At 36.8% G+C, this 16,780-nt stretch overlaps 1 protein-coding gene and 1 long non-coding RNA gene across 3 annotated transcripts in view; one reads left to right on the forward strand and one right to left on the reverse strand.

Moving 5' to 3' along the window:
- Nucleotides 1-16,780, forward strand: part of LOC143901521 (pancreatic triacylglycerol lipase-like) — a 196,989-nt gene that overhangs the window by 31,118 nt on the left and 149,091 nt on the right. The window contains exon 3 of one of the 2 annotated variants that reach the window (XM_077413899.1): nt 16,571-16,635. The exons of the other annotated variant lie outside the window; for it this stretch is intronic. Within the exon in view, the coding sequence (XP_077270025.1) occupies nt 16,579-16,635 (57 nt within the window). The 5' untranslated portion in view covers nt 16,571-16,578. The remainder of the gene's footprint in view (nt 1-16,570; nt 16,636-16,780) is intronic. 2 annotated transcript variants of the gene reach the window in all.
- Nucleotides 7,985-16,780, reverse strand: part of LOC143901522 (uncharacterized) — a 28,725-nt gene continuing 19,929 nt past the window's right edge. The window contains exon 2 of the long non-coding RNA XR_013258102.1: nt 7,985-13,622. This is a non-coding gene — a long non-coding RNA (uncharacterized LOC143901522). The remainder of the gene's footprint in view (nt 13,623-16,780) is intronic.

Genomic DNA, 16,780 nt, shown 5'->3' on the forward strand with positions numbered 1-16,780 from the left:
ATAACTTTTTGTTTGAAAAGTATTTTAGACGGAATTCTAGAATAACACTCATTTACATTTAAGTGAAATTTTATAGGAATAATAGATTAAATTATAAATTCTAAGAAAAATTCTAAAATCTAAGAATGATGAATTTACTCTGTGATACGTTTTAAGCGAAGAAACGAGCTGATGTTTTCTATTTTAATACATAATATATCGAACTCGTTTTTCAAAAATACATTATAACGTATATGTGATGCTCACATATTATATGATTGGAATCTTTATTGCTGAAGAATTTTGCTTTCTCTTATCATGGCCTCTGTCGTGGTAATTGGAGCCTCTTGATCATCGAGGTCAGCAGAACTAATATATTTGCACATCGCGAAATCTTCGGTTGCGGCTATATCGAGCGACGCGCAGCTTGCTACGAAAAGGGGCGAGTTTGTAGCTTCGTCGCGGCGTAGGTACCTACAGATTCCAACTTCTGCGGATAGTTGGGCTTAAGGGTTTCAGAGAGAAACTAGCCTTGGGGTGACTGGAGGCTACGGATGATCGGGGCTGAAGCAAACCGTCGGAAGGAATGGGCGGCGCGGGAGCGAGGTGGATGGACGAGGGGCCCAAGGTGTAGGGTGTAGGGTGAAAGGTCGCTGCAGATCTCGGAAAGCGTAGCAACTCGGACCGCAAATTCCTTTACGGTGTTCAGTGTGCGGCGCATTCGCAGTTAGAAGCAAGGAATCGGCTCGTTTTCGCTAATAGGGCGCGTCCAACTTCGCGCCGAGCAACCCGCGCCGCTGAGCTTCTGTGATACTTCGAAGGGCGCGCGTTGTCCCAATTCTCCGCTACGTTTCCGAGATTTCCGTTTCGGGATTTCTATGTTTACCGCGCCGCTGGACACGTAAAGCTCCACCGAGACCGCTTGCGAACGCTTGCACATTGGTGGTTCATTTTGATCGCGAGTTTCGTTCATTTATATACGTTTACATTATCGGTCATGCAGATATCCTATTTCAGTTTTGAGTGTTAAATAAAATTGCAATAAAATGTGCCTATTTTTGTAATGTTAACGTTTAGGATCATATAATTTTTAGAATAACTTGATTAAAAATCATGAAATAATGTATTTTACAAATATTTCTAGATTTTTGAAATATAAATTTAAGATATTGCTAATGATAGTAACTTTGCTATTAGCATATTCATTGCTTAATTTACTTCAATAATGCGACAATTTTTATTTATTTTAAGAAGCTAATGTTTAATAACGCAATTGTTGTTAGATGAACCACAACTTGTGTCTATATTAAAAATGTGATGATATCGGGATACTTATTCGACACGTTTATCAAATTTCGATACGGTTGCTTCATAATTTGGTCACTGTACAGGTGAGATTCGTGATGTGTTTTCCATCAGCGATCCTTAGTAGGGTGCTAGTGGAAATTAATGACCAGTCGCCACTCCCTCGCATCTAGGCGATATCTCGAAAAGAGAAAGAGGAGAGAGAGAGAGAAAGAGAGAGAGAGAGGGACATAGTATTACCGGATTGGACGCGACCGGTAATAAATAGATGATTGAACGTAGTCTCGGCGTCAGACGGCGGAAGGGATATGAAATTAATACAAGTCCTAGAGGCCTACCCTTGCAAGGCGTTTATACCTTCTCACGGAGGTATTTCTGGCATCCTTATAAGCTCCTCGAGCGGAAGGACCCTTCGATGCGAATATCAAGGAAATTAGAGACGTTAGTAGGCTGGCCTGAATTATCGACGCTTCGCCGGACAGTCGTACGGCACCGTCATCGGTATTTCGTGATTCGTCCCGGTGATCATTATATGTATCTGCGGCTTCTGTGCGATTTACAGAATGTGAAGATATCGCATGCACTACGTAGTAAACACGGGATCTTTACGCGCCATGAGATTGCGTGTCGAACAAAGACATAAATTAAGGTGGATCTCGCGGAAAAGTAGGATTTCTGATGTAAAATTACCGCGCAGTAACGATGAATTTTATCACTCGCGAAAATTGCATTAAAGCGAATTAACTGAAGCGCCGCGAAATACTTACGCTTTCGTAGCTCTACGTTCGTTCTTATTTTTCCTGGCGTGATAAAATCTATGGCAAAAGTTCGAAGGCTCTATATACGAGATTGAAAATGCGTCGGGCATGCGTAGCTTACGAACTACTGGAAGTTTATATGGGATAACTTTGCGGCAGGCTCACGAAATAGGATTGACATTATCGCTTTGAGTTCCGCTATACTCGTGCTGATTGGATGCGGAAAATCGATAGCTGCGTAATAGGTCCGTCTCGAAATCGAAAGTTCATTTTTATATAAATACATTCTATTTTTTATGCAAATAATCGATTTTGAATGCCCGCAAGCATTGTGCTGTGTTAGCGTGTTTTCAGATATCGCTCAATATTTTTATTCAGGTCGAATATAATTTAAAGAGATGAGTACTGTTCTTGCATTCAATATAATGTACAGTTGAGTAGCAACGCGATTAAGATAATTTATTTGCATTAAAAAGAATACAGTCGTACTATGTACATATTTTTATAGTAATAGAATAAAACAAATAGGTTGGTACTATATTATCATAAAAATTTTATAATTATTTTTGTCAGAGTTTTGTTGGAGAGTTTTACTTACTCGATATTCTTCAATAATTCTCTCTCTCTCTCTCTGATCTTCAAATACGTACGGAACGTTTGTTCAGACAGAATTATTGTGACGTACTTAGGAAATATTAAAGAAACTTGCATCTTCTTCAGTAACATGAGCACCGATTGATCGTTACGATGGTCGAGAGTGGTTCGGTCAATAGTTGAGAATTTCGAGGGTACCCTAACTGTGTTCAGAGCAGGGGCAAGAAAGATAACTTTGTAGAGAGGGTAAGACGTGGCTTGCTGGGGGTTGATTGGGCGACCCCTCACCACCCTTGCTGGCCCGGCAACGTCACCCTCCACAGCATCCTGTTTTCTCTTCTCTATGATGAAAGCGATTTCATCCCTCCCGTATATGCTTTCTAGAAAAATGGCCGACTAAATACAATTTGAAGGGGTCCGAGCAGTTCGATATAACGGCCGAACGATGAACAAAGCAAATATGGACCGTCTTGGACAAGTGTCACGAAAGATTTTCAATCTTTCTTAGAGAATATATACGTTTGCAATATGATATGGCATTTTTATATATTAATAATCTTATGATATTGAACGAAAGCATAATATATATTATTTTAGAAAATTGTTCCAAGCCTGAATATTGATATTAGTATATTACAGTTTATATATTATATATAGATAAGAATTACATAATGATTACAATATTGATGTTGTAATATAAATAGTTTGTTTCAAAATATAATAAAAGAAAGTCGAAGAATAAAAAAATCTATATTTTATACATATATTTCTATAGGTATTTCTATATAATTTTATACGATTCAATTGTCATTAAATTGCATGATATAAAAAAGCCGTTGTTGGTAATGATTTGAATAATCTTCTTCTTGAAAGGGCTGCGTAATGAACAAAAATTGCAGGATCGGAATTAAGCCGAATGGTGGTTGTGGTTTAAAAGAGAATAAGGAAGCAAGAAAGGGTATAATAATAGTTATCGTTAAGAGACGAAATTGATTTTCATCTGACGAGAATTACGGTCAATAACACAGATTTAGAAGAATTGCAAAACACGTTGTTTAAGAAAAATAGGCTTTTGATATAAATTGGAAATCGAATGATAGTTATCTATAAAATTATCTTGCAATACTGAATCGCAGCTTGATTACTTCATTAGTTATGATTATGTATAAGATTGAAGAATAATAGAAAAGTATAAAAGAATATTCTGATTAATATGATTGAGAATATGTAAGAAGAATTATAATAATAGATGTATAAAAGTGATAGGTTTATAATAGGAATTTTAACAAATAAGAGATATAGATAAAAAAGAATTTATTTAGTAATATAACAAAAATTAATTAATTGATTAAATACATTAATAGTACATGAGCTATGAACTGTTTATAAAATTGTCCTGCAAAGAATCAAATTATTTGACGGTTTTTCTGTGTTTTACAAGACATATAAAACAAACATAACATACAAATTTATATAATAATCAATTATATCGAACGTATTTGTGTTGAAATAATATATTTTTGTAATAAATTCACGCAAAAAAAATTTTATTTTAAGAAAAGATTTTTATTTGGATATTATTAGATAAAATCGATCGAAGTAATTTCATATATAGAGATGTATCGAATTCTAATGCATACCGACTCGAAGTCGTTTTATACTTGTATACCGATTGTGAGAAGTTCGTCAAAGATAAAGTTTTGGCCTCAAACTTTAAGGAATACCGAGGTGCAGTCGTGCCGAAGCATCGAGATCTCTGGTAACAGAACAATAGTAGACGCCGGATTCCCTTCTTAGATAGTATCTATATCGTCGAGGGTGGTGAATGCAGGAAGGGTAACTACAACCCATTTGTGACCTTTATGAAAGTCCGTGCTTAGATCGTTTTGGGATGCCTACCTACCATCTTACCAGCCATATTGAATTATGGTTATTACGAAATCTCGTACTTACGATACTTCCTACCCTTTGAAGTCACCGGAGTTTCAATTTCAGGCGTTTTTTTGCTTGCGGTCGAGGGAGCCGTTTGATGAAGAGAATTTGTATGTTCTTAGACTTTCGTACGTTTGACAGATAATAACTTTACGATACAAAGGTACCATTTCTCTTTACTGTGTTTGTACACTTAATAAGAGAAAAAAATAAAATGAAATCGGGGATATATTGAATGCGATTAGAAATATTGATGGTTTTTAATTTTTAATTTAATTTAATTTTAACGATATAGAAAAGGAATATAACATTGGAGTTATATAACTGAAATTGAAAAGGCCTCACGCGTTATATGGAATCTGTTTTACGTTAAACCCAGTTTATTTTGCATCGAAAGTTTTAATCTCTCTCAAAAAGCTGCGGGTTTTGTCTGATCGCGAATACCCGCGGGATTGAAATAATTTATACCCGACATCACACTCGTCATCTTGGGTGCTCGGTCAACGCGCGTGCTTATCTAAGTAAGAACTTACTGACTCGAGACGCGCGTCGCATGGGAGATTCCGGCGTTCAATCACGATCTTCCGGTATTCCCGAAGGTGCGATTACTTGGCCAGGGATACATCGATGCAGACGTATCGCGCGATGCATCCCTCCGGCCTCTTTCTCCCTCCCGGCTCCGATATTCCGCGAGCTTCTTGCCACCCTCGCCCCCTCTTGCCACTTGCCGTCCACGCACCCCCGAATAACCTTAGTTACTTTGCTCGACTGTTAGGTACCCGAAGCCAGTGCGCGGCCGAAGTACGAAACTCCCGGCTCCTACGAGAGTCCTAGGTAATCACCGAACTTCGCCGCTCCCTCGGGAACGGGCAGCGGGGCCTCACCCCACGACTCCTATCCCGGCACCAGGAGCCGATATAACTTTGTTCCTAGGGGTGCAGTACCGCTTCACGAGCCAAGGCGACTCCATAGCCATGGCTCGCAGTGGATTTCCATTGCCTTGTGCGACTTGCATTATCATTGCTATGCGTATTCTGCGTCCTGAAGAAGACGTTTTACTCGAAAAATATTTTGATTGCGGTGCTGCATCTACTTTTTTTTGAAATAATAAAAATCGGCTTTCTCTCTCTCTCTCTCTCTCTCTCTCTCTCTCTCTCTCTCTCTCGCCGTTTATAAGTTTTGCAATCGATGTAATTTTAAATACAACATATCTTATACTCTTGCTTTATAATGGTATTTATAGCTATTCCGAAAGCGTTCGGAATTAAATTATTTTATTTTCTAAACGTTAGTATTATGCCAAAATAAATTCGAAACTACCAAAATGAAAAGTAAATATTTTTTCACTTTATATAGACTATATAATTATAACATTGAATCTTAGAAACAACATATTAAGTTGCAATTTTTTTCTATGAATTGCTACATATACTAATTTGTTCTTGTAAAAGTTATAAATAATCAAATTAATATTTTAAAAAATGTATCTATTTCATGTCGAAGTTTATCTAGTTTATTCACATCATAGTTTATCTAATCCATATCAAGAGTAATTAACAATATAGATATCCTTTTCTTAAATAGGATCTCATGCAGTAATATTGGATTATCATATCTGGTAAATCTATTTTAATAATTCTAAACAGAATTAGACAATTATCCCATAATTTTAGGCTATGTATATATTTAAAATAATTGTGAATGACTATAGAAACAATAACATTTAATTAACAACAATATATACTTCTGTTTAATCTTAATAAAAAAAATTAAAACGTAAGTAATTTTTACCTTAATACAAAATTCAAAGAAGAGAAATTTGATTGCGCGCAAGACCGATTTAATAACTTGTCACATAATTTTTTAAACGATCCTAAAGAGAGTTGAGAGTTCGTATTTGAAGACACTCGATTGAAGCGTTCTTGACAGAAAACGGTCTACGAATCTCGAGAATTTCACTCTTATCGCGGGTATTCTCGGCGAAGCGGGTCGATGAACAATAAGGCCGTTGGATGGATCCGCGTATCTCAACAATGGCGGCTTATTATCTCGAACAAAAGCAGAGTTATGCTTCCCCCTCGACGGAGGTGGATGCTGGTCATCCCCGGGAAAGACGACGACCGTAAGCCTACTAATGGATTCCTTCAGCGGCAGCTGTCGCCTTAAGATTGACCGACTTCAACTGAATTAATCTCGATGTCTGTGCCACGCCGTTTTCAGTAAATTACGGCCGCGAAGAAAGCATGCCCCTCTCGTTGCATCCCTAATAAAACTTGCACGAACTTGGCAGAAGACTGATAAGAATTTAAATTATAAAACACTTTAGTCATTGTACAAAAAATTACTTTATTAATTATTTTATTAATTATTTATTAATTATATATAACATATTTTTGACACTTAATCTTTGACGACATTTTTGAAGTGTTTTTTTATTCGAAACGACACTAAAATAACCTCACTGATATACTTGAGCGATAGAGATTAATTTAATCTAATTTAATAGAAATTTTTGGAAGAAAACGCATTTGTTGATTAAACAAAGCAAATCATGTAACTTGTCCAACGATTTACTCAGAGATGGCGTATGGAGCCATTTTGCGAATTGCTCCAGCACGCAGAGAGAGAGAGGGTTAATTATTGATCGTAGATGCTGGCGCTTTGCTACAGCCATCTACGTAACTTGAGGGTAAGTTTCTGGTTTCTGTTTTCCGAACTGGTCGAAGAATTGGTCGGTAACTTACACGTATTTGTTTAATTAAAATGTAATTCGCAGGATTTCAATCTTTTTTTTATTTATAAACAAGCATTTATCAAAATATTCCTCGTTCCGATAAAGACACAATTATTCTATGCACTTATTTATTTTAAAGCGTCTCAAGATAGATTAGAGAGTTGAGAGTTGAAAAATTCGAGTTTGAATCTGCAAAAGAGTTTGTTTCCAAAATATTATTTGCGTTTTCTGTAGCACTTTATATTTCTGTAGCACTCGCCACTGTGCGAATCGAATCCCGTCTTACTCCCGTCGCGGTGCTTACTGATCTAACTACGGCTTGCCGCAAAGACCGATGAAGAGATGAATCCCTCGCGAAGATGCGATTTTCCGAAACCAGTCCTTGCCCATTACCGGAATTAAGAGCTGGTCAGACGCGTTCGCTTCCGTAACGGACGAACTGGTCTGCGATTCGAGGTGCGCGCAGCAGCATCGTGATGGACCGGAGTGGCAACCGGTTCGCACATTGCGCGGGAAAAGAATATCGGAGATTCAATTTGAGACCGGACATCGAGATGACCGACCGGTCCAGCAGATGTTACTTCAGCTGCCGGACTAGTAGCGATTATTAAACGTAGACGAAATGAAAGAAAGGATGAGAAGAACGGGATGTGTGGATTTTGTGGGGTAAATTTTATCGTCATTCTTCCCGGACCATATAGAAATTTGTTTATTTGTTTGTACAAAGATACATCGATGCATTCTTTCGTTGCTCGTGCAATATGTAACAAGTGTGCGCATTCGTGTACAAAATACGTTATGTATTATCTCAAAGCCATGCTATCATATGTTTGTTTGTCTTGTCTTTTAATATTATATATCAAGAAGTGCATTTTATCGTATATTTATATTAAAAATATAATTTATGCATATTTGATAATATAAATTGAACATTTTTTTTATTAAAGATGTTCGTACGAGTATATAGAGAAGCTTATATACGATAATATTTAACATTTAGTTTTTTTGTAAGTCTTTTTGTAAGATGATATACATGAATGGATGCGTAAAATTGAAAACAATATTCAGACTTAGAAATTCAGACAAAAGAATTCTGCAATGCAATAAAGTTATAGAACTTCATAATTATTTTTTTTTTTCGGATATTTACGATAGTTTGACTTTGAGATGCAGTTTAAATTTAAAAAATAATAATTTAATCGACAATTTTGACATAGAACGTCTCGACGATAACGATCCATGCTATTGACATCTATTTTAATACGGGATTGATAAATATATGCACGCGATTAGTATAGAATGGATTTATGATTCATAAATAAATATATGTTTGTTACATTAATCGGACAGTATATGTGTGTGTGAAGTAATTTACGTTATTAGAGGTACCATATTATTAGAGAAAATTATAATAAATCGAAAATACTGCATGTCGAACTAAATCAGCTCATACAGATGATAATTGTTCACTTGTGGTTATTTTAATTGGTTAATAAAGCAATACTCACACACACATGTTATTTTTTACAGGCTAATTTTTTATACAGGATATTTGCATGTGTCACTCATCTAGCTAGTTGAAAATATGAGACAAAAATCTTGCTATGAGACAAAAAAGGCGATACATCACACAAATTTGTATTTCATTAAAATTCATGATTCAAAACTTGACTTACAACGGTCTCAAAATAATATACATACATGCATATACGATTATTTATGAAGCAACTCCCATTTGTTCATGCGTGCTGAAATAAAATTCAAGCGGTATATATTACTACATTCTAATTGTGTAAATTAATTATTTGAATATCGGTTTTTAATCATTGTTAGTTTGATAAAACTGTATCGAAGTTACGTCAAAGAAACAAATCCGGATTTTTACTTTATATGGTCGAAAGCTTTATCACTTAAGTATAATTTTCATCATAATTTAATGTTTTTTGCGATATATTTGTCGGGATATTATGTGTAATCTATAATTTATGGGTGATTATTTTCCGCAATACTATCAAATATATCGTTCGTACATAGCCGCAGACAACGTTTAAAATTTATAATATCCGTAATTAACAAAGGCATTGCAGGTAGCAATGATCAAAAATTCTCAAACGCGATAATTTCATCGCATAATGTAAATAACGTAGTCCCCAAAGTCAAAGGAATAAAATTAAACTCGTTTAAAATGTGCAAGGGCTGATTAGTACGTAAACACCGAGTAGTGGAGAGTCGCTTTGTAAACAATTAGTCGTCTGCAAGAGCCGCGAAGGATGGAGCATGGTTGTGTGTCGTGCGCTAATAGGCCGCGATGAAGAATGAAACTTGTCTGGCCGCGAATATAATCCGGTGAAATGAAGCCGGTAAATAAATAATTAAATAATTAGCACGCGCGCGGCAGCCGCTACGCCGCGCCGCGCCGCCGACTGTCGTGCGTTTCTCAGCCGCGCGTGTTTAATAGTCGCCGGCGTGAAAGAAAAGGTGAGAAAAAAGATGGTGCCTCCGGTAGAGAACTAGGTGGAAAGTGTTTGACCGTATTACGTTCGCGCATTACACCGAAACTAGAGACAATTCCTTCGCGTTACCTCGGCGGCGTGAATTTCTCGTAAAGGCCTGAAAATAGCGAGCTACCCGCGTCCGGTGACTCTCAACCCTTCGTCTTCGCGAATTTTCACCCTTCCGCGGAAATGCAAATTACACGTTTGCATGATAGTGGCGGAATTTTTTAATTTTTTTATTAGTGAGTTAAATGCGACATTTAGTGGTAAAATAAAAAACTTTAATGATTGCTTCATGGAAATATTTTAATATAAATAACAATCTTGAAAGCGAATCTTCTAATGCCGTGGTATTATTTTGAATGTCTAAAGCTAAAGATTTAGCAATATAGATTTTAATTTGCTTTAGATAGAGATCTAGACAGAATTTTTGTATTCTGCTTTTGTACTTGTATTTCTTTTCTTCCATTTTTATTGTGAATTTTTAAAGATTTTAACAAAATAGCAGAACCTACAATATTACGTGAACGTTAATGATACGTGCGTATTTATGATATGAATTTTAAATGAAATTTTGATCTTGGATTCAATATCGCATCAACTGTAAATTTGTTTCCTATTTTAATATAACTTTTAAATTCTCTTTTGTTAGAATTTTGTTAAAATAATATCTGAAAAATCAAATAAGGAATAATATTTTTGTAGATCCACAGTGTACATATAACTTTAGCTTTTGTAAAATTCTTTAGATTTTTGATACTTTATAGTTGAAATATTGATACTTTGACATTTTTAAGGTAAATTAATTTAAGTAACTCAAAAAATTTGTAAATAAAAATATAACCGAGATGAATCTTTTAAGATATCTATATAGCGCTTCGGAAAAGCAATTTGCCGGGAAAGAAGCAGTTGAGAAATATATGTTACATATGATATTAATCAAGTTAGTTTCGCGAGAGCAAGATGCGTTTTCGCTACTGGGCATCTCTCGCAACGTGTAAGCTTGTAAAATATTTGAACTCTCGTCCACCGTATTATTTACATGTTAAATCTCTGAGAGTCACCTAAGTCAGCGGGATATGCGACGCGAGATATGAACTCTTCTTGGCCGTGTCTCTCTCTCTCCGCCGTTTCTACTTTACCGCTCTTCCGGTGGCGTACGCGCGCGTGAAGCTAGAAGTGAGTAAAAAAGGAAAAAAAAGGGAAGGACGGCAGCCGGGCGCGAAGGTAGGTGTGATGCGAGCGTGTACCGTTTTATCGCGCGGTTTATCTCGCTCTCTTGCATCCCGTCGCCGTCCTGAAGCTCGGCATTTGCCCCGCGGCCGTCGAGACGGGGTAAGAACGCTAATTGGGAACCCGAGGCCGTTTCTTTCTCCCGTCTTGGAAAAAAACGCGCGACTCCCTCTGCCCTCTGCCGTCTGCCGGTTTTTTACTGACGCCCCCGCGCTAAAACAGATTAAGGCTCCGAGTCCTTCGCGCGCTCACTTACGCGGCTCGCGTTAATTTGAATATATGCATGTTGATTCGGAGAGAATTTTGAGATACGCGATTAACACAAGAGAGCTTCTGGCTTATATTTTAACGCGTCGCTCGTGTTTTCCGGGTTATTTTTCATCTGCTCGTTTTCAGGATATGGACAAACGGCGTCGTTTTAACTATTTTTTAACTTGAGTCCCAAAGCATGTACGTCTTAGAAGTAATGTTGAAATACGAATTCTAGCATTAATAAGACAATTAAATTTAAATAATGATTTAATTAAGATTTCTAAGAAAAACCGAGATTCTCAATATTCGAGAGCATTTTCAGTATCTTTCGATTTTCATTTATTTCGTTCTTTGACAACTTCATTTAGATTTCAAAACTTTTCTTAGAGATAATTGGAGTTAAAACAAGCGAGCGTGTGTACATATAGACGACTAAATTGCATCGCATGGGAGATTTCAATCATTTTACGATGAAATTAATAATTTGAGTTGCTATGTAAGCGATAATATTAATTTGTGATATATGTACTTTAATTCGGGGATTACGTTTACCATGTACGTTTATTATATACTTCTTGTACGTAAAATTTTGTATATTCTGACAATTTGATGAAATTATATGAAAGCTAATTTTCAACTTGCGCGTGCTTCCAAAAACCTGCATGCAATAATCAAACGCTTTAATACAAGAACCAAAAGCTTTTCTGCTAGACAGATTTATATGTTTTTCTTCACTGACTGTACGTGTTCGAAGTTTCGAAACGGAAAAAGTTTTGTCCATTAAACTGGTTTGAACTTTGGTCAATCCAGGACGCGGAGGGTTGGGGAAAGGTGAGGGCGCAACAAGGGATTTAAAGAATTCATGTAGTAGCCGGAAGTTAAGGTTGTTGCATAGGGGCGTGGCAGTGCTTTAAGTTGTAAGACCATAACTTGTTTAATGGCGTGCTACACACACTTGGAAAATGGACCGGTTCTAATTTGTTTTTATCGTTTTAAGCCGTAGTCGTGAGCCATTGTCATTGTGTTGATAGAGAATTAGTTTTCAATAACTGCAGTTTTGCTTGTCATTGATCTCTTTAAAATTTTTAATTAATTTTATCGGCTAAAATCGCAATTATAATTATAGAATGCTTGCGCTAAATGTAAAATTTGATAAAAAAAATAAGAGAAAAAGATTTTGTAGCTTTTGGAGAATTTATCTAAAAACAATGCTTATATAAGTAAGTTAATAAGAGCAAGTGGCCAATGAGACTAAGAATTGAAAACTTCAAAATAAGTGGAAGCACTGTAATGTGATTTTTTTTTACATGATATGCATATGCGATTATTTTAAGATAATGAAAGTTTTTTTTAGTGCATATTCTCGTTGCGCTCTCATTAAAGTTTTCCACTGCAAGAGAGATAAAAGCTGGTAAGGAAATTAAGTTAAAAGTTTCTCCGCCAGCAAAAATTTTTCCCCTTGCTGAACATGTTAGGAATAATATAATTAAAGTACTAAACTAAAAGTATTTTTGTCGTACTACTACAGTTATTACACGTTGAGAAACATGGAAATTAAAATTTTTTATTGAAAAAGTTTTAAAGTTCCTATTGAAATATATCTATCTTGTAAAAAGAGTGTTGCTTATTGTGTAGTAATACGTATTTTATAAACCTTTCTTCCATGATTAGTTAAAACTTTCTAAATTTTAATAATGTTCAAAAATATGTTTAAATATTTATACAAAAATATATTTCTTTTCTTTGCATTAATATGTCAATATTTTCAAGTCAGGATTTACAAACACAGTTAATTTTCGTGTATATGTTCTATATGTTCAAATCTAATTTTTGTCTCAGAATAAAAATAAGTGGAAAGCTTTTTTGCTGTTAAATATTCTTCAAAAGGTGTGAAGTGAATCAGTTTAGAAATTCTTGATCTGATATCTCTTTTTTTAATTTATTCCTCTCTAATTTTTTAGTTAGACTTTATTCATTATGATGCGCTGCCACCATATTCAACTGAATAAATATTACATTGAAAGATGCGGGTTTATTTATTTCCGCAAAGAGGTAGGCAATTTAATCTTGCAAGTCCATTTTCACAGTTTACCAACGAAGGTGTACTTTCTGCGGCGTCCACATCTCATTGTTGCGAAAACATTTTTTCCCCGCTTGAGCCGGGTTATTTCTTCGGTGGTAAGGCCGCGGCGGCTGCGAGGTCGTTCTGGATAATTTTCGGGAGGGTCGCGACCGCCGCAGAAAACGCTTGAAGTGGCCTCTACTTTTGCGTGGGTTTATGCTTTCCGGTTCCTCCCGTCGCTATTATCCGGCCTCCTCTGTTCTCCAGTCGCGTTGTGCCTGAAACAATAAAACACGTTCATGAATGAAACCCTTCTCCGGCCATCACCGCACCCTTCTCCCGTCCCGCGCGATGCGTTCCGACGCTAGACAACTTCGCACCCTTCCGCGCCCTCCAGGAGTGGCCCACCACCCTCTTTTAACGCGCTTTATCATACTCCTTCCATTCATTCGCGGCCTCTGGTAATAAAGTCAAAGGTAGGACGCGGGTGATGGAAGTCGGAGGTCGGGGTCGGAAGATCTTCCTACGTGACTTCACACACGCGTGTATACGCGCGCCCGTATGCACGCACGCACGCAACGTGGAGAAGTCACGCAGTCACCTTTTATTCATAGGGGGGCGAGCTCCGATAGTTATATTTAGAAAGAAGACTTGAGCTTTTCAAATGACGGAGCTCTATACCCTCTTCGTTACTGTATATAATACTTTTCTCGTTCTATGAACTTCCTTTTCACTCCATTTTATCATTACTGTATTACATTTGTAAGGGGAGAAACATGATATATTTCAATATGATAAGATTACCATTAGGCTGACGTAGAAAATTAACGTTGTAGAATTAAGTGAGATATTTCATTCTTGAAACATGATAATAGCAATTATTTACGTTGCTTTAATGTCCGTAAGATTCATAACGTGTGCACACACATCAAAGACATAAATGATTGCGCGACTCGCTGGCAAGGGGCACAAACTGCACGCGGTCGAGAACGAGAGACGGAGTGTATCTTCGTGCATTATAAAAGGGCTCCTTTGCCTCCCATCGAGGAAACGAATAGGTGCATTTAAATGTTAAGAGACACTCGAGATGCAGGAGAGAGAGAAAGAGAGGAAGGAAGACAGAGGCGCGCTCTGAGAAACCCCGGGGGTAGTAATATAGATAGATATGTACATACACATATATATACATATATGTATATCTACGTATATACTTATACCTATAGCGAGACGAGAGAGAAGACATAGAAGAGGAGCAGAGAGAGAAAGCTCCTCATTCGTAGCACAGACCTAGAGATCGCAGTGGGCATCCATTGGCCAGAACTATGGAATGGGTTGGCAGCGCTATGGGCTACTATCGGCTCCTTGGGGATGTTTCCACCCCTATTTCTACCAACTACCCCCTTACGATGTACACCGAATACACTGGTATAGTTATACAGACTCGTACGTGCCGGGCTGTTGGGTATTGATCGTCGTTGGTTCCAGAATACCACGTTCTACCTACTTCTCCTTCACCTGCAGTAACGCGTCCTTACACATCCTTGCCTTGCTCGTCCTTCCGCGGCCTGAGTCGCATCCCGTACCGTCCCCATCCCACGGTTCGATTTTCTGTACCGATGCCAGTTGCCCGGAGTGAGGCCGGGTAGTGCTCGATATCGATTAAACGCGTCAATTCGACGAGGGACTTGCCTCGAACTTCTTTAGCTTCTAATAATCCCATCAATCGAAATAATAAGTTTCTAAATTTCTTTTTTTTTTATTTTTAAGATATGTGTCACACGTGATTATATCTACATAGATTATATTTACAAATTCAATTTATTTTTTTAGCGAATATTTGACTAACTATTTTCATACGTTTTAATATTCAATTTACATTTCAAAGTTAAAAATATTTCCTAATAATCGAGTTCCAAATTAAATTAATGTAAAAAGCATGTAGAGCTGTCGGATGTCGAAATGTTCACAAAATATATTATATGTACAAAGGATTTCCGTATAATAATCAGAGACATGTTCATTGCGAGATTAGCGTTGGTTAGAAAGAAGATAGCAATAATCTAGATATAACGTCGCAATGTGACTTTTGGAATTTCATAGCCACTTGCAGAAAATGTTTGTGAAATCAAGCAGAAACGAAAGTGGGAGAAACAAGAAAAAGAGAAAAAAGAAAGAGTATGATAGAAGAAGGACGCGACAATCTGCCGTAATCGAAGGTTCTTATCTTTATTGGCGAAATACCGCGTATCTTCGGGAGTGAAAGGGCCGATGGGAATGGAATGAGGGACATTCCATTCTCTGACGGGATTGAGTTTCCGCGATTAAGGATCCGTCTAATACTTCCAATCTGACTCCGTGTGTCCTGCAGCCACCACCATTTCTCTCTCATTCTCTGTCTTTCTACCACTCTTCCTTCACATACTTAAACGAGATGCTTACACTCGCAAATAAATGCAAATATGTGCTTGATGTGGGTTAGCTGAGAAACTATTTGCAACGGTTCTTCGTGTAAAACCGAGCGTTACCAAAGCCCTTATAATTAAATCAGACACTTACAACGTAATTGTAGTATAATAGCAAATAAACTTAAAAATTTTCGTGTATGTAAATTTCTCAAAATGCAATTGAGACAGAAGTAATTGTTATAATTAATACACGATAATAAAACTGCGCTCAATTTCATTAACATAAAAAAATTAGAGGAAAATGTATTTTTTACAATTTCTTTTCTTTTATGAAAAATAGAAGCTAAGCAAGATGCAATAATACTTTGGAAAAAAAACAGATTACCTACATTATTTTTTACTTGGTATATATTAATGGATGTAATACATTTTTTCTGCATATTTTTTATAAGAACAGCAGGATAAAGACAATTGTGCTATCGGCGGATTAAACGTAATTCTTTTCTACTGCTGACGCGCCGCGGCGTGTCGCGATCGGTTACGAGGAGTTAAATGCTTTTATGTATATATTTCATTATTTTTATCGATTCGCGATAATTTATTGCAATAGACTTATGATTTGAATTATGTTTTATAATACGTGATTAATGTCTAACAAGTGCAATTATAACATTTGTGAAACAAACAACTAATGACTTAATTGCTGACTTTGAATGTAAATTTTTACCTATATTGCAACTTTAAATAATTTGCATAATGTAAGAAACGTATAATCTAGCGAACACACAGAGAGATAATCCAATTAAGATATTTCTTTCAAGTTCCAGAGATGAGAAGTTTTCCAAGCTACTTTGGCGTCTTTCCATGTTTCCTTCTGCTGGAGGGGGTAAGTCAGAATAGTGTATAAAGAGGGTGGGGCGAATGGTGTGGGGAGCCACATTTTCCAGAGAGGGTAAGACGAGGGACTGCGAGGGTTACGCGGTGGTAGTGATGGTGGTGGTGGCAGTCTAACGTTCGCAGGGGGAATACAG

The sequence above is a fragment of the Temnothorax americanus genome, unplaced genomic scaffold, assembly GCF_048541705.1.
Source record: "Temnothorax americanus isolate GAGA-0224 unplaced genomic scaffold, ASM4854170v1 Scaffold34, whole genome shotgun sequence".
Lineage (NCBI taxonomy): Eukaryota > Metazoa > Arthropoda > Insecta > Hymenoptera > Formicidae > Temnothorax > Temnothorax americanus.